Consider the following 25,611-nt stretch of genomic DNA (forward strand, 5'->3'; position numbering starts at 1 on the left):
TAAATCCTTATACCAAAATACTGAGACTTACTAGTATAGAACATCAAACGGTGTTCAACGCTTTAACACGCTGTCTTATTTGTGCCCCCCAAATCCCAAAATGTGCCCTAAACTCTGGCCAAATCAGACAACTGACCACACCTCAAATATGTCATGGCAATTTACGCTATTATGCTTTTGCCTGTAATGTCCTCTACCTTTCTGTACTTATTTTAATATTTTTGCTGTGTGTGCAGAGTTACTTGCGTTCTTCTCATTCCTCTCTCAGCAGCCAATTATTCCACAAATATTTACGGAGTACCTACCATCTGGCAGACACTGAGCCAGGTTCTGGGATGGACTAGTGAACCAGACACCCTTGGTGCCTACTGTCTCCAACACGTCGTTCATGTTTGTCAACACGTCATTCATGTTTGTTGAGTAAACAAAGACGAACACAATCTAAATGCCACTGGAGTCCCTCTTGGGCTCCGTGAGTAGGACAAGGACAGAAAGGAACATTTATCCACCAACTCCTGTTCCCCGCTGGTAAAGGGTGTTACTTCTCTCACACTTCCAAGTAGGCACATGCACCACAGTGGCTAAAGGTTCTCAGAGATGTCCAAGGCCAGGGCATCAGAGAAGCCTGGGGACAGAAAGCCAGCGCAGTTGAGGGGATGCTGCCAAGTTATGCCTGGTTGCCATAGCAATGGCCGCTGGTAGGAACACGTGGTGAAGGGGATGTGAGGTGGGACATAAGAGGTGTGTGGTTTAGGGCCGGAGGCTCAGAAACATGCCCTCCAGCTGTGGTGAGGTCACGTGTTGACTGACCAACAGTCAAACACACATCTACAGCCCTTCCTTCCACTGCTACAGCCAGTGAATGACACTGGAACAGGCAGAGACCCTTTGACTGCAGACCCCACAAGAGGAAGAAAGGGAGGCTTTAGGGTTCAATTTAAAGTATATAAAAAGTGTGTATGAAACAGTTTCTTACGTAGGGTGTAAGAAATTACCTGTCAGCAAAATGAAGCCTGGGACTTGCCTCTATATTCTAACAAATGGGATGAGAAATGTAAGACAAATTCTATTCTGGTTAGATAACCTAGAAGAGGCTTATAATTTAGTGTCTACACAGAGCACTTTGCATGCAGAGTCCAGGGCAATGTTTGTGGATGTTGCCTGGGACCAATATAATGACCAGAGATTCAGAGGAAGTAACAATAGAGCATGGCTTTCCAACATTCATCCAACTCCCATCTCACATATCCTTCGTATAAAATGGACAAAACTCTGGAGTCAGGTATCAGTGGCTTCAGTAGGATTGCCTTTGACCTCTACCAAAGATCCACATTTCTTAGAAATTGCCACTATGGCACAGGAAATGCCTCTTACTTACACTGACTTCTAGGAATTTCCAGCTATCAAAGTCATACATCCAGGATTCTATCTTACTATAGTCTAAGAATATTCATTCATTCAAACACAATTTTCCAGCCCTTACTCTGTACCAGGCAGGCGCTAGTCTCTTAATGTTTGAAGTCAAATACCTGAGACCTTCACACAGACCCGCCCACCACAACAAATACTTACAAATACTTACAGATGCTCAGGCTTTGCCAAGTGATTTTTTTAACCTCAGGAAGAAAATCTCCATGTCAGAGTGCAAGTGTAAGGTCATTCACAAAAGGAAAAATTTCCTTCCAAATGATTTTCCAAACTCCACTAATGGGGCATACAATGAGGCCTATCAGTCAAAGCATAAGGAGGAGAACTGAACCCTCAGCATCTGGGGCAATATTAACAAAGCTGTCGTGATCAAATCAGGCAGCACACACAGGCTACCTATGGGGCGGCCTTCATCGTCTATGTCACCTCAGGGGTCACTGCTGATCTCAAGGCTGGAAGAGGGCTTTTAGGTGAGCCTCTAGACTGCACTGATGACTGGCAGCTGGAAGAACTGATTAGGCACGGCGGAGCAACATATTGGAAATTCTTATTGCTTTTGTGATTAAGAGATGGTGGACTCCCCAAGGAAATAAAAGCTTGGTCTTGAGATGAATTTGTGAGCCCTACTTCCAGCAGAGGACCAGGAGCTGGCCTCCCTGCTGCTTTAGACTTTCTTTCTCTCTGGGGCTTAGCTCACTACAGTCCCTCATCCCATCTCCTTATAGAGGTAGGTGGAGGTGACTCAGTTGGGCTTTTTAATTTTGACAAAGCAGCATCTGTTGATCTGTGTGGTCCCCAGATGCCATCTCACCAGCTACTGGGACCAGGGCATTCTAGTCTCGAGCCTTTAACTGGCTCAGGTTAGTTTGCGTTAACAGGCAGCACTCTCTCTATCCAAATGGGAACAATTAATCTATATATCTAATGGGTGTGGACAGGGCACCCTTGGGGACACTTCAGCCGTCATGTATTCACTGTGTGACTAGAGAAAGGCAAGGAGTTTTTCAGGCAAGGAAACTTCCTGAAATGAAGTCTACTTGTCTCAGGCCCATCCCCAGAGACAGGGAAAGCTACCATAGGCATTGTTTCATGACTATGTTTTCAACGTTTTAGAGGGCAGGGAAGAAGACCTCCCTTGTCAGGCTGAGGTATATTAAAAACAGTCAACTGGAGGGCATATTTCTGTTCAAAACTGTACAGGCAGCTAGAATCCTGCTTCTCCAGCTTTAATTTGCAAACAATTCACCAGGGTAAAATATTGATTCTGATTCACTAGGTCCTGGAGGCAGCAAGTGCTGAGATTCTGAACTTCTATCAAATTCCCAAAGTCCCAGGCAATGCTGGGGTTGCTGGTCTGGGGACTGCACTTTGAGCAGTAGGTGCTGGACCATATCTCTGCTGTATTTCATCTTCTTGCCTGCCCCATGCCCCAGATTCAATAGATGACATTTATTTAGTACTTTTCAAACCTTTCTCCAGTTTACTATTGAGGAACTTGAGGCCTAATCAGGTTCTTGATTAGGTTACCTGGCGTATGTAGGTCTTGTGGCTGGTAAGTAGTGGACCTGGAATTCAAACTTGGGAAACCTGATTTCAGATCATGTGCCTCTAACCATCACACTATATTGCCTCTCAAATGCAAGATGGATGCAAAAACAAAGGCATAAGAGTGTTGATACCGTATCAGAACGCTTGCATACTCCACTTGTAAAGGCCGCTTGGAGTCACTAGGCACTCCTCCCCCACCACACACAAAGCACACGGGTAGTTTTAACCACCAAAATGCTGGTTAGGATCCAAAAAGTAGATTCCCGTTTTTGCTTCTATCCACCCTAAAAGTACTAAAGTGACCTCAACGTGGCTGAAATTTTCCAGCTCTGAAAATTAACTCAAGCAAGAAATTAACTGAATTATTTGGTTTGGAAAACAAACAGCTGGTAGGAGATGGGCTTTTTTTGAAATAAAGATTTCAGATGCTTGTCAGGAGCATGTCGATCCACTGGTGGGAAAGAAGGAAGGCAGGGAGGGGTTCGTCATGAGCAATCAGATATATGCACCTGTTACCACAAGCGAGCACGATGTTGATGTCGTGGGCTGAAAGGCCACTGCCTCTGTCAATAATGCACGAAGAAGAGAAGTACTGGGCAGATCTGTTGCCACCTAGCAGTTACAGTAAATACGCTTTCAGAGTCATTTATGATTACTTGAAAAGCCATGGTGTTGCACTTCATAGAGGGCCTGCTCTCATAGGACAAGGGGAACCAATATTATCCACAGATTGTGAATTCACTTATAATCAGTGCCAGAGTTGGGACACAGAGGAATGACATTTAATGCTTGGTGGCTGGTACATGGGAAGAGGTATGGGCTCACTACTCATCTCTTGGGCATTATTTCCAGGGTCTGGGCACAGAGGGGTAAACTAATCAATGAAATCAGGCTAAGTCGGCTTTCACAGAGATATTAAAAAAGAATTAGAGGCCCCATTCAAATGGTGAGCTCAATCTTGTCTCTGTCTTTCCTCCTCAAGGCTCCCTCCAGGAGAAATTTGAACCTAGGAAGGATTCAGGAAATGACTGAACTGCAATGAAAATTTTAGCTACTTTGGCCTACCAGAAATTGGGCACTCAGGAGCGATAGTGTCAGGGTGGTTATTAAAGGAACAAAGAGTACGCACTGGGAGTCAGATGGACCTGGGTTTGAAAATGAGCTTTACCAATTACTAGCAATGTGTCTTGGGCAAGTCACTTAACCTAAGCTCAGTTTCTTCATCTTAAATAAGGATAATACCTCACAGGATGGCGAGGAGGATTATACAATATATAGGAAACACTTAGCATAGTGTTAAGTATGTCTGGACCATGGTTAAGTGCTCGACAAACCATTGTTGCTATTCCTTGCCTATTTACATTATTGTAATTATTCCTATAATTAACAGGATGGAGAAGACAAAGGCATGTTGCTCCAAAATGGTAAATCTCCAATAAAGAATGGCTTCTTACCTAAAGATGCATATAAATATAAACTGTGAACTAGAGTCATTTTAAAATGCAAAAGAGCATATACATCGTACTCTCTAATAATAAGCATTTTTTGTTCAACTTTTCTAATGCAAGTTGGTATAAAGTGTTCAGGGCCTGTGAAAGAATCCTCATAGGGTTAAAATGCTGTACTTTATTTTACATGAGTAATACACACCTTTGAGTTACAACCCATAATGCGTTTCAGTTTAAAAGGTAAGTCATTTTCAAGCATGACTGCACTTCGTTAAGGAGCGAAAATGGGCTGTTACTAAAATGTCAACACAATTGTCCCCCTTGAAGCTTAGTTTATCTTGAAGTATTTTTACATTTTCAGCACTTCTTTGTGTTTGTTTCTCCAACAGCATAAAGATCCAGCCGTGGTTAATTTTCAGAATTCAAAAAAGACTTCCCTTCAGTCATTCTGAAGAAAATGACCAACACGGGGCGGGGGGTGGGGGTTGGTGACTGGAGTTTTGGTCCTCAATAATGAAAACTTGTGTCCCAATACCTTCTGCAGTTCTTTGTATTTCACCATGAAACCATTCAGTTGCACTGTTGTTCAGTGGAAAATGCTCTCATGACCTAAATCCACAAACCAGAGAGTTTTCTAGCAAGGATAAGGTCCCGGTACGGGCACTTGGGAGGCTGAATTTGAGGTTAATTGGAGAATGGGAGAGAGATGGCAGCTAATCCTTGCCTGCTCGCTATGAGCAGAAGGGGCTAGTTCCTCTTTTTCTTTCCTCCTAATGTCTGGGCACTTCCCCCCTCTTCTCTTTCTCCATCAGGAAGGGTATCATTCCGTATTCCATCTGTATTAGGAAAAAGAAGCTTCTTAAGGGTTTGCCCTGTCAGCTCTCTAATCTTTCCCTTCTCCTTGAGGCATGAATAATTTTAACATTGCCAATCCCTAAAAATCTATTCTTTCTGCCTGTCTTTTTTTTCTCCCACTTTGCAGTGTAGAGTATCATTATCCAGCAGCCCTGATAAGAGGATAATGAAACAATCCCTCCTCAACCGGATCGGGTGGCTGTCAGAGTAAAGTGACACTACCTGTACATCCTTGACATGCTACCCCAAGCTAATTGATGGCAAACAATGGTAACTGTCACCTGTGCACTAAGACAAAGAAAACATACTCATGTCACCTGATGGGAGAGCTACCTGGCAACCGATAAACAAATGTGTTAGGGAGATGTCCTATTAAGGTAAGAGAGGGTACATCTCTGAAGAACGTGCCTATTAACTCTGAGCTTAAGAGTGCTGCTGTTCACTGGGGAACAGAAATAAACAAGGTAAAATGAAAGTTTATTGATGTCTGGACAGTTACATGAATATTCAGGTTCTCTTACAAATAGATATTCCCACATGAGCTCCAAACATCTATGTAGGCTGCTCAATTACATTTCCACATCATGCAGCTGGATTTATAGCCAGGAAAGAAGTTATTAGTGTTTGGAAGAGGATACATGCTTACATGCCTGTCTGGAATACATGGCAACACAACTAGAAGATAATGGCTGACATCATGCATGTAAATGCCAAAGGTTACCATCAAACATTCTGAAACACCAGGTGTAATTAACTTCATGTTAGGAAAAGCTTCTAAAACATCTGCATTTCAGAACAAAGACAGTTAGTTACAAGTAGAATGGCATCACCTGGCAGCTGTCTCAAATTCTCTGGGACCAGCATTTCACGCAGCCCTCTTGGGTCTTTCCAGACAATGCATGACATATCTAACCTCAAATCTCATACCTTAGCTTTCTTTCCTTCACTTCCCAACCTACACACTTATTCGCTCGCAGAGAGTTAGTTATAGAGAAAGTCATTAAAATAATTTGAACCAGCAAACAACTCAGACTACTCTGAAAAAAATCCAGTATTGCATCTGTGTGTTATGTTATCCCATTCTGAGCAGAGTAGGAGAGCAGAAAGAAAGAAGAAAGATGGAGCAGGAAAGGACAACCATTCCTGGAAGTTCTTACAGGAATGTTCCTCATCTCTTTTTTTGGAAATAAAGTCCGACTCAGTCAAAAAACCAGAAATTTTAGTAAAAAAACATACTGGGTTCTCCAACTCCTCATTATTCATCCCTTAGCTATCTCCTACCTGTATCATGTTAACCACAAAAGATGTTTCCTCCCTTTTAGATACTGCTGAGACAACTCCACCCACTCTAATTTCATGTGACTTCTGAAAACATTTCACAGAGAAGGCTTTCTGGAAACAGATTTTTACCACCAATAGCCAACCCAATTTTTAATACAATATTCTTTCAGCCAACTCAAGAGCTGATTTACCAACTCTGAACTCTCCCAGCACACCTCTCCCTTTCCTAGCTCTGTACAATGGAGTTACATTGCCCTTTTGGGGAACTGTGCTCTAGCGGGGAACCGAAGCCTGCAATTACCACTAACCCTGGGAAAACCTCCATAGATGAAGAATTTGATTTGCTTGTGACTCCAGAGAAACCCTTCCCTCTTTTTTCACACTTTGCCCATGAAGTGGACACTCTTCCCATTTTTGTCTTCAGATACTCAGTATTTCTTCCTAGTTTACTTTCAAGATAGACTCTGATAAGTCATTTACATATTTTCCTGAATTTATGCCCACAAACAACTTTTCTCAAGGAATTTAAAGGCTTTTCTCTACCTGTGGAATGGACAGTTCAGTCTTCAGTTACATGAACTTCAAGCATCTTTGTTGCTGGTAGAAAGTTATTTTTGAGGAAGTAAGCATCTTTCCTGTTGGAAAGTGACCACATGGGTTCCTAAAGTTCAATATTTCAACTGCTTTTTTTTTTTTTTTTTTTTTTTTTGCATTACGCGGACCTCTCGCTGTTGTGGCCTCTCCCGTTGTGGAGCACAGACTCCGGAGGCCCAGGCTCAGCGGCCATGGCTCACGGGCCCAGCCGCTCCACGGCATGTGGGATCTTCCCAGACCGGGGCACGAACCCGTGTCCCCTGCATCGGCAGGCGGACTCTCAACCACTGTGCCACCAGGGAAGCCCAATATTTCAACTTTTCGCTTTTCTCCTGGACATTAACATATATCTACAACAGACCTGGATTTTAGACAACATAATCCTGGATATTCAAGGGTTTGAGACTTTTCTCTTTTTAGGAAAAATAGACCTGGGTAGAATTAAACTATGACTGCTTCCTCTCATTGCTCTGTCACCCTTGGGCTCATCAGAACCAGAACCACATCTTGCCTATCTTCTGGAAGCTTCTCCCTAAGGGGAAGCCACAACACTGAGGGCTTACACCTTCCCACCATGGCCCAGGCTGCATCTGAAGGTGTTTGCTTGCAACGTGAGGACTTTACTGCTGATAATTCCGTTTGAAAGCCAATACATTCAGGGTTCCACAGAATGCCCAAGGGAGGACTAGGAATGCTAGGCAATAGGCAGTACGAGTAGTCTGGATCCCTTCAACTAAAACAGCTCTGCTGTGATCTGTTTTAAGCACTGGGCCTTATAAAAATCTCTGCAAACCCATGGACTAGAAAACTAAAATATTTGTTACATCTAAAATATTACAGGGATCAACAAAACCTTATGTACTAGAAGATTTTTAAAACAAAATATGATTAAATACATGGAAGCCAGGGACTTCCCTGGTGATCTAGTGGGTAACACTCTGCGCTCCCAGTGCAGGGGGCCTGGGTTGGATCCCTGGTTGGGGAACTAGATCCCGCATGCATGCCACAACTAAAGATCCCACATGCCACAACTAAGACCTGGCACAGCCAAAATAATATGTAAATAAATAAATATTTTAAGAAAATACATGGAAGCCATAAGCTTCCTTGATCTCTCTCAGTAATTGATGAATGTCCCAGATGTAAATATAAAGCAGTGGTTGGCAAACCTTTTCCATAAGGGGCCAGACAGTAAATATTTTAGGCTTTGCAGGCAAGAGGCAATGTCCTCAATTCTTTGAGCAACTGTTCTCACTTACAGGCTAAAAATCTTTTCTACATTTTACATTTAAAAATCTTAAAACCCTCCTTAACTCTCAGGCCATGCAAAAACAGGCCTAATTCTCACAATTCGTGAGAATGGAATCAGTAACCTTACCACCATTTTACAAAGAGGAAAGGTAATCTCCCCAAACTAAACATTCAGTGAGTGGAGAGGCAGGATTGGGGCTCAGATTTAGCCCCACGTTCTTTCTGTCATAGCACACTGGCCTATTAATAACAAAAACAAACAAAAAACGGTGTTATATTTGAATACACAAACACTGGTACCCATCAAAACAGAATTTGGACTTTGTGATTCTGGGTGCATTGCCACCCAAGTGAATCAGTGGGCTTCTGATTCCAGTTTGTTTTTCTCTAGAGACCTACAGTAGAATTTAAAAAATGCTATGTGTAAAAAAAAAAAATAATAAATAAATAAAATAAATAAAAAATGCTATGTGAACTACTGGGAAAATTACTGAAATATAAAATATAAAGGACTGTATTTTAGTTTTCTTTTATTCTACTAAATGATGCTTATTAAATTTACAATTTGTTTAGGCTTCCATATTTTCCCCATTCCTTAAACAATGGGAGTGGTGGGTAATTTTTGGCACCTGTTTCCTATCTGCTTTGCAGAGTCATAATATATATTTTTCTAGTATTTGGATAAAAGTAATAATATTAACTATAGATGCTGAACACTTACTGTGTACTAGGCACTGTTCTGAGCACTCTGTATGTCATTTAATGTATGTCAGATCAGTAACTTATCTCAGTAAGAGGGAAATAAATTTGACTTAGAGGAAGAAGTAACATTTCCACTTATAAATGTTCTATTTGAGCATAGATTGGCTACACAGTGATCAGGGGGCTTGTACAAAATGTGGCCAGTAATGTGACTTAAGAAAAGAGATGCTAAATATTGCCTATCCTTACTCTTCTGTAGATATGACCCCCAACTGTCTTAGTACTTCAGAATTATGGAACCTAGATCATTATTTACCAATTGCAAAATCTTCTGGGGCAGCTGATGCAATTCATTTTCATGAAGTGTGTCCATTTCTCAGAAAACTTGATAAGCATCCCTGTGAACCTGTCTGAGGAGCAAACCCTTATGCACGCTGATGAGAATTTATCCCCTTTTCTTTTCAATAATGAATACAGTTGACCCTTGAACAATGCAGGTGTTAATTCATGTATAACTTATAGTTGGCCCTCAGTATCCGCAGTCATCTCCGCAGTTCCTCCACATCCAAGAATTCAACCAACCACACACTGTAGTATGGCAGTATTTACTATTTTAAAATGTCCATGTATAAATGCAGCAACACAGTTTGAACCCACATTGTTCAAGGGTCAACTGGGTAGTTTACTTTCTGCAGTCTCTCCTATAACGTGGGAATAGACCTTTTATTAAATCCCCAGAGAAAGGTTCCATGAAGATTATAAATCCCCGGCTTTTTAGGATGTGGCTAGGTGTTAACAGATCTTTAGGGTAGGACTCAGCTCTGAAATCAGTGATGATGAGAGTCAGAGCAGAAGCCAGATGTAAGCAGCTAAGTTCACTAAGAGAGAACAGGATTGGAGTCCAAGAAGCTAAACTCAGGTAGCAACTAGAAACAATGTCATGAAAGTGAGGCTAGAGCAGCCTTGAAACTTAGGTAGGAAAATTAAGACCCCAAGGAGGCAGCTGTAACTTCTGATGGATCAACGCCTACTGTTAGAGAAGCGTTAATGGTTCAAGACATGGCCAGGGCACCTGAAAGGAGCAGGTAATCCTCTGACGACATTGAGGAAGACACTATAAAAGTCAGCCTTCGGAGTCAGTGCTGTTGGTGGCCTGGAATGGGTCAATTCCGCAAAATCCTCTTTATACAATGCCTGCAGTATGCTCCCTTATTACTGTTAACAGCAAAACATGACAAGTAATATTGAAGCTAATGCAGTAATGTCCTTCACTTTAGAGTTTTATGCTATTCCTAACATTCATTTTCAGTGCTCATACAAATGTAAAAAATGAACTTTCACTGTGGCCACAAACACCTTGAAAATGTCCAGTTTCTTTTTTGTTTATTCTCCATATGAAAGAGACATAACTACCTCTATCCCTCTTTTCTTGGAGCAGAAAGTCAGAACTTTGGACCCAGAAGTTTGGCCCATAACTTCCTAATCACAAAAGCTACTAGCTCCTCGGTCCACAAATTCTATCCTGAATTCTATCTTGCCATCTGTCTGCTTCCTAAGACCTGCTTGGGGTACACTTCAAAGTAGATCCAACCTTTCCTTCCCACACCCCATCTGAGCGTCAACAAAATAACATAAACTGAGAGAAAGGAGAAATATTGTATAAAGACAAGGAAGACTTTGCCCAGGGAGAACACAGCTATAATCATCCAGCTTCACTACCTTCCTCTCCTCCTCCATAAGGTGTGGAATTGTGTTTGCTCACCCACAAAAATATTTTTACAGCAAAAACTTGTACATATTATATAACTGAATAATTCAGCTTAATCTTGTGTGAAAAACTAACATGAATACAAGGCAATAAGTGGATATGGAAAACTGAAGCACCAAATTAGGCGGCCTGTAAACATAGAAAGTCACTAACATTAGCTGCATACATACAAATGTGCCCTGTGCTGGCTGGGAATCAGAATTTAATTTTCTTTAACTATAGATGCTGAACACTTACTTGGTTATAGTTGGGTGGTTATAAGATCTTATTCTTAACCAAGATATGAGCAGTGCCATTATAACTCTGGTGTGGGTGGACACGCTTAATATCAATCTATAGGGTCACTATAATAAGAAACAGAAATATACACTGCAGGGCATTTTGCTTCCCACTATTTGATTCTGTTTTATTATCTTTGTAATTATTTAATTGTAAGTACCAGAGCAGCATTATTCCATTTATCATTATAAATATATAGCATATCAGCAATATCATACAATTCCCTTTTGTGGACAGAGTTCCATCATGCTGTTTTCACGTGATAAATTTGCTTCATCTTTAAATACTTCTTTTTTTGTTTCAGCTTCACTGAGGTATAACCGACATATAAAATTGTAAGATATTTAAAGTGTACATCGTGGTGATTTGCTATATGTATTCATTGGGAAAGGATTCCCCCCATCTAGTTAATTAGGGGCAATTCTTATTTTAACTCCACCAGTCAAAGTTCGGATCATGTTTTGCTAAAAGTCACATTCCCACACTTTATGATCCCGGAGGAATGGTTTACAAAGTGTGGTCCCTGGACCAGCAACACCCAGTGTCACCCAAGTTCTCACCCAAGTGAGAACTTGTTAGAAATACCTGGCAAAAAGTTCAAATTCTGTGACTCACTCAGACCTACTGAATCAGAAATTCTGGGGGTGGAGCCCAGCAGCCTATTCTCATAAGTCTTTCAGGTGACATAATGCATACTAAAGGATGGGCTCAGGGGCAGGGAGGGCTAAATCTATAGGTTAAAGCTATCAGTGCCTATAACAGAGAAGGATGAGGCTTGCTCCTACCCTCACGGATCCAATGCAATCTGTGGACAAACCACAGACACAAGAGACGTTACAAAAACAATGCAAGATTTTGACAGCAGTTCAAGGCAACATCAAAGAGACTTGACAATGACTTCATTGCCAAATGTTTCCCTTTAAATCCTTTCTGTAACCCCAGTACCTGCCTCCTTCTTGGTGTTGGCCCATTAGTGTTGGTCCAACACCAATTCCAAATTGTTCTGTCCCTTTTTCACCTCTTGTGAATTCTAAACAAAGCAGTGCTTTTGAAAATAATGCAATTAATAACTATTGCATTTTTTACAGTGCACTATGCCCTCTTAAGGACTTTTACATAGATCATGTTATTCGATCTTCACAATTCTCCTATAAAGTTTAACCTATTGGGAAATTTGTGTGCCAATTTAGAACCTTCTAATAAAGTCCCTGAATTAACAACCACTTTTTGAGAGTAGACTATATGAGGCACATTTATATGAAACTATTTCTAGCCCCTGAAACTCTGCAAGCTGTCCCAAGATAGCAAATATACTCAACTCAAGAATGTAGAAAATGCATTAAAACATATACCATGCATTAAAATGAAACATTAGCTATTACATTAAAATGAAACATTAACTATTTCTTGAAGTATGCTAAATACTGTATGAAACATTACATTAAAATGAAACTAACTATTTCTTGAAGTATGCTAAATATTGTATGGATTTAATACAGTGCTATATATTAAAAAAGTGATGATATTGTAAAAAAATAAGTGATGATATTGTAAGAGAGAAGCTTTCATTTTCCAGTAACGAGGTGAAGGGAAGGGAATGACAATACAGTCATCCCTCAGTATCCTTGGGGGATTGGTTCCAGGACCCCCGTGCAAATACCAAAATCCTTGGATGCCGAAGTCCCTCTGTATCCTTGAGTTCTGCATCTGAAGATACGGAGGACCGACTATTACACGGCTTCAAAAATTCCTGTCCTAAACAAGTCTTTGATTTTTTTCTACAATGCCCTATGATATCTGAACATAACACAATTTTTTCTCCTGAAAAATCTAGTTACATTCAAAATTGGGATAATTCAATAGGACTTATAAGCTCTAAAACATCATTATTTTATAACCCGATAGAAGTGGTAACAATAAAATCCCCCCATTCTTGCAGATTTCCTTGTTCCAGTTGCATTAGCTCTTCACCTCATGGGTGGTTTCTGTGGGACTCAAATATCTCAACCATACTGGCCTCTATGATGTCTTCATGGCTAAGGGCATTTGCAAAGGCCATGTTTTATTGAGTCTGTAGTACAGTTTCAGTTTGGAGGGAGATGTAATTTTTATGATCACCCATGGGACAGAAATTCTTCCCCAGAGCACGCTTTGTTACTGAATGGACTCTCTGCCAAGACCAGGCACTGGTCCAGGCTGCCCATGATATTGCAGACTCACTAATTATAGGCTTATCCACTTTATTAGCTCATCGAGGGCGCTGATGAGAAGATCTACACAGGCATTTAGGCTTGAGTGTGGCATTCACACCTTGATCTACTGGCTATGAAATACTCCTCCCTCAGATTACCAGATAAATCACTTAAATTTACAGGCTGGCCTGGGGCATTATCTATCTGGGTTACAGAACTTCTGAACAAAAGCACAGAAAATATAAGTGAGCCATCCTTGAGAATTACTCATCACTGTCCTGGCCTCCCTGTTAGATAACAAAATTACTCTCAGGTTAACCCAGGAGCGGTGGTGGGGAGCCCTGGGTTTTTCAGAATAGTAGATAAGTAAACACCTCAATTTAAAATCTTCCTCAGTGTGACCTCAAGTAATATTTGGCTGCTTTAACCTGGGGCACTATTTTCTTCCAAAGAAATAAAAGTCTTTTCGTGCAATCCTTTCCAGTCAAACTCTGTCTTATCAACTGAAAAGTTTGCTTCAATAAGGGAAGCCAATATGTTAGGAGACTTGCAAGACTTGTATGTGTCAGAACTGCCATCTTCCCTGTTCACCTTAATGCTCTGCAAACTATTCCTACCTTGGAATCTTACAAATCACTGTCTCCTAGCCACTAAAAATTTCCATTTCGAAACCATGACTTCTTCAAACCACAAGTCCCCAGTCATTGTGGCTTCTAAAAAAATCATGATATTCATGCTAAACTATTTTTGATCCTTTGCACCCATATACACTCAACAAGTTTCCATCAAAATATTTTTATGATAAATCAATTTACTAGCACTTATAGGTATAAGTTCTTGACAATCTTTAAACAAATATTTTCTTGATTTTGTATAATAGAATTTTAAGGGAACGACTCCAAATTCTTTTTGCCATTTAGCCTACTCTTAATCTTCATCAAATTACCTTAACACTTCAGATGTTACATTGAACTAATTGATGAACAGCTTCCTTTTCTTTCGGCATTTTTTGCTGTTTAGCTTCTTTCCATCAATCTTTAGCACAGGTCTGAAACTGGTGTGAACGTGCACTGCTGGTAACTGCATTTCTAGAACTATAAAAGGAAGGCTGAAAATTTTTGTTTTAGTTTCACTGCCTTGTTCTGCTCTGTTTGTTGCCTACTCAGCAAAACAGAGAACATAATCAACTAAAATAAAAAAAAAGTCAAGAGCAAAGAAAGTAAAATAGAGCCTGAAGGAAGCAGGAATAAAGAAAGAAGCAGGCCAGATAAACTTTCATACTTAAAAGCTAACTAGAGAAGTAAAATTCTAGGAACAAAGTTAAGCAAGATGGCCACCTGCCTGTTTCCAATATTCCCAGAGCCACAGAAAATTCGAGTCAATGTGAAGATGCTCTGTTGACGCCATGGTAACCTAGGCTCCTCGTCTGCTCTGGCAGCTCGCCTGCCACAGTTAGAGGCTCAAAGCTAACAGCTTGTTTTGAAGATCAAATGCAGAAAAGCATCATGAACAAAAAGAGGAATTCTGTCTGGAATGACAAAGCCGTTTCAAACTAAACCTCTTAAAAAAACTTAAACAATACTACCAGACACCCAAAAGCACATATCAAGACAAATGTGACTCCTAAGTTTTGAAAGTGAGCCATATACTCTATGCCACATACAGCAAAGGTACTAATGTTTCTCATAGACAAAGATACCATGGCTTCCCAAATCCATTTCCAAGAAGTTTAAATGCAACAAGACCAGCCCATCACCATATTTTTTTATATTGGATGTTGGATCATTTTTCAATCAATTCTGGTTAGCTCTTACTCTCTAATTGCTGGGTTCCAGCTATTTATAATAGTAAGATCATGGATTTATGGACTAAATAAGTAGGGAAATGCCCTAAAGGCTGTTTTAAACTGATTGCTAATTTAATGTGCTAGAATAAATGTTCACATATCAAATGTTTGGCAAATCAAACAGACATATGTACAAACAAAAGCTAGTCACACTTTTTCATGTATATATCTAATATAAAATATTTGGCTGCTGGTAACATTGTACTTTGGCATATTTCATGTGTTATGTGTACCTGCACCCAAAATCTCTGTCAGATTTGGTCAGCCTTTCAAATAAGTTTTAATCTAATCTCCTATGGTCTCAAAAAGCTGAGGCTTTGTTTTCTCCAAGAATAAGTACCCAAAGCAATTGATAAAGGGCTACCAACACTGGGACAACACTAAGGATGTCTTGATGACTCTGACCCCCTTGAAATATTTGCTTAATGCCTTTTCCCCTGCATTTGGATCAGCTGAGAACTGTGAAGTTTAAAAAGTTATACAAGCTTGTCTTTCTCCTATTCCACTGTTATGCATCAGTAAATTCTTCATTCTTTACGGCTTATTAGGAGTTTTAAAAAGAAAAAGCAATCTGCTGCCAAAACCTGGCTCTGGAACCAGATGGAGTGGGAGAAGAATTTGTAATTCACAGAAAACAGAAAATTCCCATTGTCTGGAATGTGGAGCTGGTGGGACTTTTGCTTTCATGTTCATAGCATGACAGTAAGAGCTTTCCATATATGAGGATGACTAACCAATCATGTTTGCGCAAGTATATCACCATTATGGAGAGTAGAAAATGCACACAAATCCAGGCTAAGAAAGTAAATGAAAAAAATAACATCCTTATTGCATATTAATCCTTTCTCATTTTTCACTGCATACATAACATTTTTCTAGATGTAGAGTCATCTATTATTCAAACCTAGGCAGAAGGAAGCTATTCTGGGAGTGCCACCCCAATCCTACTCCCCCAGTGGTTGACAAACATTAATGGACATTCTTACAAGTTGATTTACTGATGTGAAATTTTTTCTTAGAGACCTGGGGCTTCCTTTTACAATGCAAAGACAACAATGACTGTTCCATTAGGGAAAACATTTCCTTTGAGTCTAGATCAAATTAATAAATTTAAGATACCTGGGAGGGTTGGGTACACTGAACTTTTGGCAGAAGTCCAGAACCTAAAGAGTTAATGCATTATTTTACTTTGTTTCTTTATGAGAAAAAACAGTCTGCTGCCAAACCCAGCTCAGGAATCAAATGCGGAGGACAGGAGGGGGATAATTTGCAGTCTACTGATAAAGTGAAATACAGATGATCTTAGAAGCCTTTTTATGTGTGCATTTCCATTAACCAAAGTGAAGGGCCTAGAGAAGGGTAGTTGATGTGGTTGGGTCTGCCTTTGCTGACATTACCTGGATAGAGGTCAGGCCCGGGCCCTGGGGAGCATCCCACCGCCCTATCGGCAGCATCTCGTGGGGAAGTGGCGGGCTGCAGGGGCTGCACGGTGAGGCAATCTGTGAGCAGGTCAGGATGGAGCTCTGCACTGGACCGCAGCTAAGAGAAGGAGAAAACAGAAGACAGATGGAAAAGGAAGGCGATTCCTTGGAATACTTTTCTGGAAAGGCTATCATGCTGTAAGGCTCAGGCAATTCAGTCCACAAATATTTATCAAGCAACAACTACAGGTTAGGCATGGGACTTACAGAGTCAATAAAAGGGTCAGCTTTCTAATTCTAATAACACCTGGCAGGTGTTTCAGGAAAAATGTGGCTAGAGGCAGATTTTACTTCAGTCCTTGATATTTCCACTTCTGGGAACCCAACTTCCCATTATATTTTCTTTCATTTGCTCTGTATCCTATCAGAACTTGTAGTGATAACAAAAACAAACTCACATGCATTTAGTCTGTATTGTAAAGTGCGCTTTTTCTTTTCTTTTCTTTTATTTTGTTATACAGCAGGTTCTTGTTAGTTACCTATTTTATACATATTAGTGTATATATGTCAATCCCAATCTCACAATTCATCCCACCACCACCTCCCCCTCCGTAAAGTGCTTTTAAAATACAGAGATACTATCATGAAAATATCTTAGAGATAATTAAGAATGTCCATTGAGATTTGATACCTGTAGATTTTACATGAGAGGAAAATACACAAGTTAAATTTTAAAATATTATGGAACATGGTAACAAGAAAAAGCAAAGTCATTACAAGCAACAAACTATCTCAACAGTAGGTCACATTAAAAAATTAGACTTCATTTTATCACAATAACAAAATTAATTCTTTGTATATTAAAGAGCCATAAAAATGGCAGAATAAAGTACGGGTGCAAAGTTATCTAATTTCTTTATGAAAAAGAATTTTATAAGTGTAATTTGAATTGAAAAAAATCACAATGGAAGATTTAATTACATAAAAATACCAAACTTCTGTTTGTCTAAAAACATAATATCTTCAAAAAATGTAGAAATATATTTCTTACAGATATTGCAAATAGTTATCTTCAGTGTTTAAAGAGAACATATAAATTGATTTTGTCTTCATCAAGATAAAACCAACCCTTTAGATACAGGGCTTGAGTCTCATTCAACAATTATTTATTGAGCATTAGACGCTCCTCTAGACTCTAGAGATACTGTCTTATGGAACTTATACCCTAGAGGGGAAGCAGATGATGAACAGTAAAATAAATGCCATAGCAGATGGTGATAAATGCTATAGAGAAGAGTGACTCAGAGAAGGGAGACAGTGAGTAGGGATGAGGGATGGCAACCTGACACACGGGGATCAGAGAAAGTCTGTTGGAGATGGCACTGGTAAAAAGCCTTGATAGAAGTGAGGGAGTGAGTCCTGCAGACATATGGGGGGAAGAACCTGTTGCTCTGTGGTGTGCCTGGATTATCTGAGGGATAGTAAGGCAGAAGTGGAGGGAGTCTGGAGCTTGGAGTAGAGAAACAGAAAAAAGCCGAGATGTAAGTGGGGGAGAGAGGGAGCAAATTTAGTGTCCCTCTCTGTCTTCCTCCCAGATGAGTAGACCAGAAAAGGGCCTTCCAGATCATTTAAAGATCCTAAACATTCCCTAGTCCAGGAATTATCAAATGAATGAGGAGGGAGGCACACAGCAGAATCTCCTAGGAGGGGACTGACTCACTATGCAGCCCTTGACATGAACAAAAATTTTTAAAAAGGAGAAATAGAAATGAAAATAAACATAATGTTCGGCACAGTTGTAAAGAAATGCAATGCTAAACTTTTTTTAAAAACGTATCTATTTTACATTTGGTAATGTATATATGTCCATGCTATTCTCTCCGTCTGCATCTTATTCCTGTCCTGCCCCTAGGTTCTTCAGAACCTTTTTTTTTTTTAGATTCCATATATATGTGTTAGCATACGGTATTTACTTTTCTCTTTCTGACTCACTTCACTTTGTATGACAGAGTCTAGGTCCATCCACCTCACTAGTGGGAAGCAGCTGCAATGCACAGGGAGATCAGCTCAGTGCTTTGTGACCACCTAGAGGGGTGGGATAGGGAGTGTGGGAGGGAGACGCAAGAGGGAGGGAATATGGGTATATATGTATACGTATAGCGGATTCACTTTGTTATACAGCACAAACTAACACACCATTGTAAAGCAGTTATACTCCAATAAAAATGTTAAAATAAATAAATAAATATTCTACATATTAAAAAAAGAACTTATCAAATTATCCAACACTTTAAAAAAGAAGTAGTTGTAGTGAAGGTAGAGTGAGAGAAGCATTCTTAAACACTGTTGGGTGGAGTGTATACTGTTTCAAACTCTCCAAATGGTACTCGGGAATATTTTTTTCAAGACCCATAATTGAAATCATTTGTTCTTAGAATTCGCCTTAAGGAAATGGCCAGAAAGGTGAAGGAAGATTTATACCCAGTGCTCTAGTTTGATATATAGCGTTATTGTTACATTAATTTGATGGAATATTATACAACCATTAAAATGATGTTCATGAATATAAAAGCAAAACACCAAGTTATGTATACAAAATGATAACAATTACATTAAAACAAAGACAAAATACTGTAAGGAAATGTAATCCAATATTAAAAGTGATTTTTGTTCTTAGCAGCAATATCATGAATTGATTTCCTCTGTTTTCTTTTTATCCTTTCCTCTGCTTTCCAAATTTTCTACATTCCAATGACATGTTGGAGCTGGCTTGCACCAATCCAAGAATACCAATTGTGTGTACTTTTTCCAAACTTTACTTGCAGTGATGTCATATTGATAGCTTGAAATTGGTCATGGTGATAGCATTTACACATTTATGGAAATTGACAAATGCTACAAACTGGGGCTTTTCCATCTGGAAAGCTGGTTGTTAAACACTACGAGCACACCACCGACAATGACTCTGATCAGAAAGAAAAACATACACACAGGTACAAAACAACAGTAAGTTACTATTTAGAGAGCAGTATTTCTTGGAACTGAAAAAGCTTCATGAAGAGACAAACACATGTCCAGGTCTTAGTCCAAGAATATGAAAAGGGCACAGTGACCCTAAGTATAGGGAAGAAGCGTTTAACACATGTCGTGAACAAGACATAATTTCCTCAGCTTAGCCATATTGGAATGTCTGACCAAGACTATCTGAGTTAATGCCTAACCCTCTCAGGGGCTTTGGAAGGTATGTTTGTTATTTTGGTACTAACCTAACACATGCCACGTAAGAAAAACTGGAAAAAAATCAAGGCTTAGAATGAGTTCTGGTGATCACTTTTAATTTATCTTTCATCGTTAAAATGTGATCTGGGGCCCACATGTTCTACTAAGAGTAGACATGAACATCTCTCTGCTTTCTATTACCAACTATTCTAGGGTTTTACAGATATGAGTACTGATGAGGTCTTTCTAAGGCATTTCACAGCCATGGTTACTCCTGGATTCAAAGGCAGGCAATTCTTCCTTAGCTGTGACAAGTATTCATGTGTTCCAAGAGTGTGATTCCATACAGCTTTGTGGTGAGAGTTAATTTGGTTTTCTCTGGGACTAGACATGGTTCTAGAAAGTGCTTCTTAAATTAAGTAAGCCTTGAGGACCTTTTTTTTTGCAGAAGGTCCTCAAGCACCTTATGCAAAATTTCCGAAGGAGGGCCATATGCATAGAAATGCAGTAATGATATGCAAATTTAGTATCCCTCTCTCCCTCCCAGATTATTAGACCAGGAAAAGGCCCTCCAGATCATTTAAGGCTCTTAAACATTCTCTAGTCCAGGAATTGTCAAATGGGTGAAGCAGAAGGCACACAGCAGAATCTCCTGGGAGGGATATCTTTCAATATACTATGGTTTTATATTTGGAGTAAGAAACCCAATTATTTATATAAAACAACATCTTCTTAGCTCCTAGGAATATAAAAAAGAAAGAGGAAAGTTCTTCAACGGGGATGGTCTCTAATTGTGGTTCTCAAACCTGGACATGCATCAGAATCACCTGCAGGCTCCAATGCAGAGCTTATGATCCATTGGGTCTGCAGTTCATTTCTGGAAAGTTCCCAGGTCATGATAATGCTGTTATCTGGGAACCACACTTTGGAACCACTAAGAATCCTGATGAGAAGATTCTCTAAGAATCCTGATTATAGAAGAGCTGAGATTTTTCTGGTTATGAGAAGAGGAAATGAATTGTAGAAATAAGGAATTACAAAAGCCAAATTGTCCTTATGACATGAACCTCATGTAACCATTTCTTATTATGTCTCCCTTCAGACCTCATAATAATAAATGGTTACATGAAGTTCATTTCTTAAGAACAATTTGGATTTTTACCCTTTCACAGGGATAAAAAAGGTTAAAAAGTGTCAATCCATTTTAATACCTGCCCTTAGAGGACAACAAGGACTTGCCCTTTATGGAGCCTTTACTGCTCTTTATAGAAAGAAATGGAATTTGAACAACCACTCCCCCTGCCCCACTCATCAGTTCATCTATTTTAAGGGGCTGTTGTGTTGCACAACACCAGGGATGTTTATTCATATTGCAGTCTATGTGGATGGCACCCCTGGAGTCGTTCAACTCAGCTGCCCTAACCACACCCTATCAGTTCTTGAGTAGCACCGCCCTTCTTTATCTTTCTCTTTCATTCACTGAATTAGTATTTCTTGGGCCTCAACCATATGCCAGACACTGTTCTAGGGGCTTGAAATACATTCGTAATCCAAACACACAAAGATCCCTACTGAGAAGTCTATATTCTAGAGGAGGGAGTAAACAGTAAATAAATGAACTAAATAAGTAAGTTGTATAGAAGGTGGTAAGTGCTATGGAAAAAAGAAAAAAGGAGAAGGGTAGGTGGGATTGTTATGTTGGGGAGAACTGTGGTCTTGTTGAGAAGAGATTCAAGCAAAGACTTGAAGAAACTGAGGAAATTAGCTAAGTACATATCAAGGGGAAGAGAGTTCTAGAATTAAGAGGCCAGCGAGGCTGGAGTGGGGTGTGACCTAGAGAGAGAAGTAGGAGATAAGTTCTGAGAGGTGAGGTGGGGGAAGAGCCAGATCACAGGACCCTGCAGCACTCAGTTAGCACTTTGGCTTTTAGTCTTAGTACAGCAGGAAACCCTTATAGGGTCTTCGCCATCTACTTCCTGGGAGGCTCATTTCATCCCCTATTATCTATAGCCTCATAGGCACTGTGTCTCCCTTTCTTTGAGAGTCCATATAAGTTGTAGGGTATGGATACACTGATGGTTAGTTTTGTGTCAACGAGGCTGTACTATAGTACCCAATTATTCAATCGAACATTAGGTGTTGCTGGGAAGGAATTCTGTAGATAGGGTTAACATCTACAGCCAGTTGACTTTAAGGAGATTATTTTCTATAACCTGGGTGGGCCTCATCCAATCTGTGGGAGCAAAAACCTAAGGTTTACCTGAAAAAGAAGAAATTCTTCCTTTGAACTGGAGCATGAGCTCCTGCCAGAGTTTCCAGCCTGTGCGCCTGCCCTACAGATTTCTGACTTGCCAGTTCCCACAACTGAGTAAGCCAATTCCTTGAAATCTATCAATCTCTCTCTCTCTCTATCTGTATCTATAGATATGCATATAGATATAGATACATACATATAGATATCTCCTACTGGTTCTGCTTGTCTGGAGAAGCATGACTGATACAGATCCTATTAGAATGCACTTTGAAAGACACAACCATATGATGATTATTTCCAATCAGCAAGGAAAAGAGGATCATGCACATAAATTCCACAGGAAATGGCTGGATGTACAGAGTCACCATGACACAGTTTTAAAGATTGCATTCCATTTCAATAAACATATATGGAATCCGTGTAGTGTACTTGACACTGTGTGCCTCATAGCAACCCTAAGAGGCACACACTATTGTGATTACCATTTTAGAGATGAGAAAGTTGGAATGACACATCCGGTAAAGGTCAGACTTGGATTTGGGTGTCAGAATCCCAAACCAGGCTCTTCAAAGTTACACTATACCACCTCAAGAAATAACCCACCCCCAACTTCCTCCTTTCCTGTACCACATCACATACATTCATACACTTCCTTCTTCCTCTTAGGACTTTTAAGTATTTTAGCCAGGAGACTGTCATTCAGATTGGTCTAGTTGGGGAAAGAGCAAAGGGCCCCTAGGTTCTCCAGAAAAGTTCCTGGAATATCTCATTATCACTGTGTAGATTCTGACACCATGCCCTTGAGGGAAAGGGGTCTTTGTTGGAGTAGAGACAGAGAAACAAAAAGCACCACTGTTTGGTTTTCATTTCCCCTTCCCCAGAGGCTTGTCACCTGGTTCAGTCCTGGGCCAGTAATATGAATATCTGCAGTTGGGAAAAATAAAGCATGGCACCCAACATTCCTTAAGATCTGCATCCTAAGCACATGCAGAGTGGCCTCAGGGCCCCTGAAAGGAGATGATCTTAATCCAGGCGCATCCTGACCTCAGTACCCCTCTCTGAAAGAGGACATCTTACTTCTCTCTCTCCTGAGTCTCTGACTCTATGCTCCTCCCTTGGGTCCTCTTCCCCTTCTCATCCCTTCCCTGATGTTCTCTTTGGCCCTCACTCCTGTTTCTGTGGAGCTCAGCCAGACTTCATGGGGATGACACTCGTATCTCCATGCTTTTAGACGAGGGGTCAAGGAAGGCCTCTGGGAGGAGAGGACATTATGGACCGTGACCTGAATGAAGTGAGAGGGGCAAGACGGTAGAAAGAGCATTTTATGTGGATGGAACAGAAAGGAAAGAAATCTAAAGAGGGAACAGGCTGATGGGTTCTAAAAACAACCACCTGGAGAGGAGGGAGCAAGGGAGCAATGGGAAAGATGAGGCTCACGGGGCTGGAGAAATAGCCAGAGTCAGGTTGTGTCCAGCCTTCAACACCGGGAGATTTAGCATAGTAATCCCTCAGTATCCAGGGGCACTGGCTCCAGGACCCCTGTGGATACCTACCAAAATCCACGTATGCTCAAGTTCCTTATATAAAATGGTGGAATATTTGCATATAACCTATGTACATCCTCCCATATACTTTAAATCATCTCTACATTACTTGTAATACCCAATAAAATGAAAATGCTATGTAAATAGTTGCAGGCACATAAAGCATATTCAAGCTTTGCTTTCTGGAACTTTCTGGAATTTTTCCCCCGTATTATTTTTTTATTTTTGCGGTATGCGGGTCACTCACTGTTGTGGCCTCTCCTGTTGTGAAGCACAGGCTCCGGACGTGCAGGCTCAGCGGCCATGGCTCACGGGCCCAGCCCCTCGGCGGCATGTGGGATCTTCCCGGACCAGGGCACGAACCCGTGTCGCCTGCATCGGCAGGCGGACTCTCAACCACTGTGCCACCAGGGAAGCCCTCCCCGTATTTTTGACCCGTGGTTGGTTGAATTCAGAGATGCGGAACATGAGGATATCGAGGGCGGACTGATCATTGTGACAGCAACTAATGGGAGGCTGTGAGCAGGAAAGCAACTGGTTTGTCTTATAATGTGAAGAGATAACTCTGATTATTGTGTGGAAAACAGACAGTAGGAGGGCAAGAGAGCCCAGTTAGGGGCTATCTCAACAACCCAGATGGGAGATGCCGAAGGCCTAGAGTCAGAGGCGGTGACTTTGTTTTTTGGTTTTGGCTGCATTTGGTCTTCATTGCTGCGCACGGGCTTTCTCTAGTTGCGGTGAGTGGGGGCCACTGTTCGCTGCGGTGCGTGAGTTTCTCATTGCAGTGGCTTCTCTTGTTGCAGAGCATGGGCTCTAGGTGTGCAGGCTTCAGTACTTGCAGCATGTGGGCTCAGTAGTTGTGGCCTGCGGGCTCTAGAGCACAGGCTCAGTAGTTGTGGCGCACGGGCTTAGCTGCTCCACGGCATGTGGGATCTTCTGACCAGGGATCGAACCCGTGTTCCCTGCATTGGCAGGGGGATTCTTAACCACTGTGCCACCAGGGAAGTCCCTGGTGACTTTGTTTTGAGGGTGGAGCTGAATGAGGTGTGAAATATGAGAGAAGGAGAGTCAAGGACGGCTCCAAGTTTTGGCCTGAGGAACAGCAAAGGAGAACAGAGAAGCAGGTTGGAGGTAAATCAGCAGATTGGTTTGAGTCATGTTAACTCTGAGATTATTCTGGGACATCCTTGTGGAAAGAATCTGCAGGCAGCTGGAATTCAGAGGGCAAGGTTCAGGGAGCAATATGGGGCTGGAGGGACTTCCCTGGGGGTCCAATGTTTAAGACTTCGCCCTCAGGGGCTTCCCTGGTGGCGCAGTGGTTAAGAATCTGCCTGCCAATGCAGGGGACCTGAGTTCGAGCCCTGGTCCAGGAAGATCCCACATGCCGCGGAGCCCGTGCGCCACAACTACTGAGCCTGCGCTCTAGAGCCCGCAAGTCACAACTACTGAGCCTGCGTGCCACAACTACTGAAGCCCGCGTGCTTAGAGCCCGTGCTGCACAAGAGAAGCCACTGCAATGAGAAGCCTGCGCACTGCAACCAAAAAAATAGACCCAACGCAGCCAAAAATAAAATAAAAAAATTTAAAAAAGACTTTGCCTTCCAATGCAGCGGGTGCTGGTTCAATCCCTGGTCGGGGAGCTAAGATCTCGCTTGCCTCGGGGCCAAAAAACCAAAACAAAAAACAGAAGCAATATTGTAACAAATTCAATAAAGACTTTAAAATGGTCCACATCAAAATGGTCCACATCAAAAAAAAAAAAAAAAATGGGGCTGGACTGCTAATAGTGACTGCTAGGCATTACTTCTCCCTCCAGGCCCTCTTTCCTCATCAATCCATACTGGGATTTCAGGCAGACTCTCCTAAAATAGAGTTTATTATGCCATACCCAAGAAACAAATATCCTCTCCTCTCTTAGTACACCAGTCCCAAAAGGCGAAGACAAGAAGAGCTTCTGTGACGTGACTCCACCACATACTAA

The 25,611-nt window shown here is 41.0% G+C and overlaps 1 protein-coding gene across 6 annotated transcripts in view; it reads right to left on the reverse strand.

The window, feature by feature from the left end:
• The window catches only part of GLIS3 (GLIS family zinc finger 3), a 504,604-nt gene that overhangs the window by 50,636 nt on the left and 428,357 nt on the right, over window positions 1-25,611 (reverse strand). For all 6 annotated transcript variants that reach the window (XR_009541593.1, XR_009541594.1, XM_060155032.1 and 3 more), the window contains exon 6: window positions 16,590-16,731. Coding sequence is in view for 4 of the 6 variants with exons in the window: in XM_060155032.1 (XP_060011015.1) it covers window positions 16,590-16,731 (142 nt within the window). In the remaining 2 variants the exon portion in view is untranslated. The remainder of the gene's footprint in view (window positions 1-16,589; window positions 16,732-25,611) is intronic.

Source organism: Lagenorhynchus albirostris, chromosome 7 (genome assembly GCF_949774975.1).
Source record: "Lagenorhynchus albirostris chromosome 7, mLagAlb1.1, whole genome shotgun sequence".
Lineage (NCBI taxonomy): Eukaryota > Metazoa > Chordata > Mammalia > Artiodactyla > Delphinidae > Lagenorhynchus > Lagenorhynchus albirostris.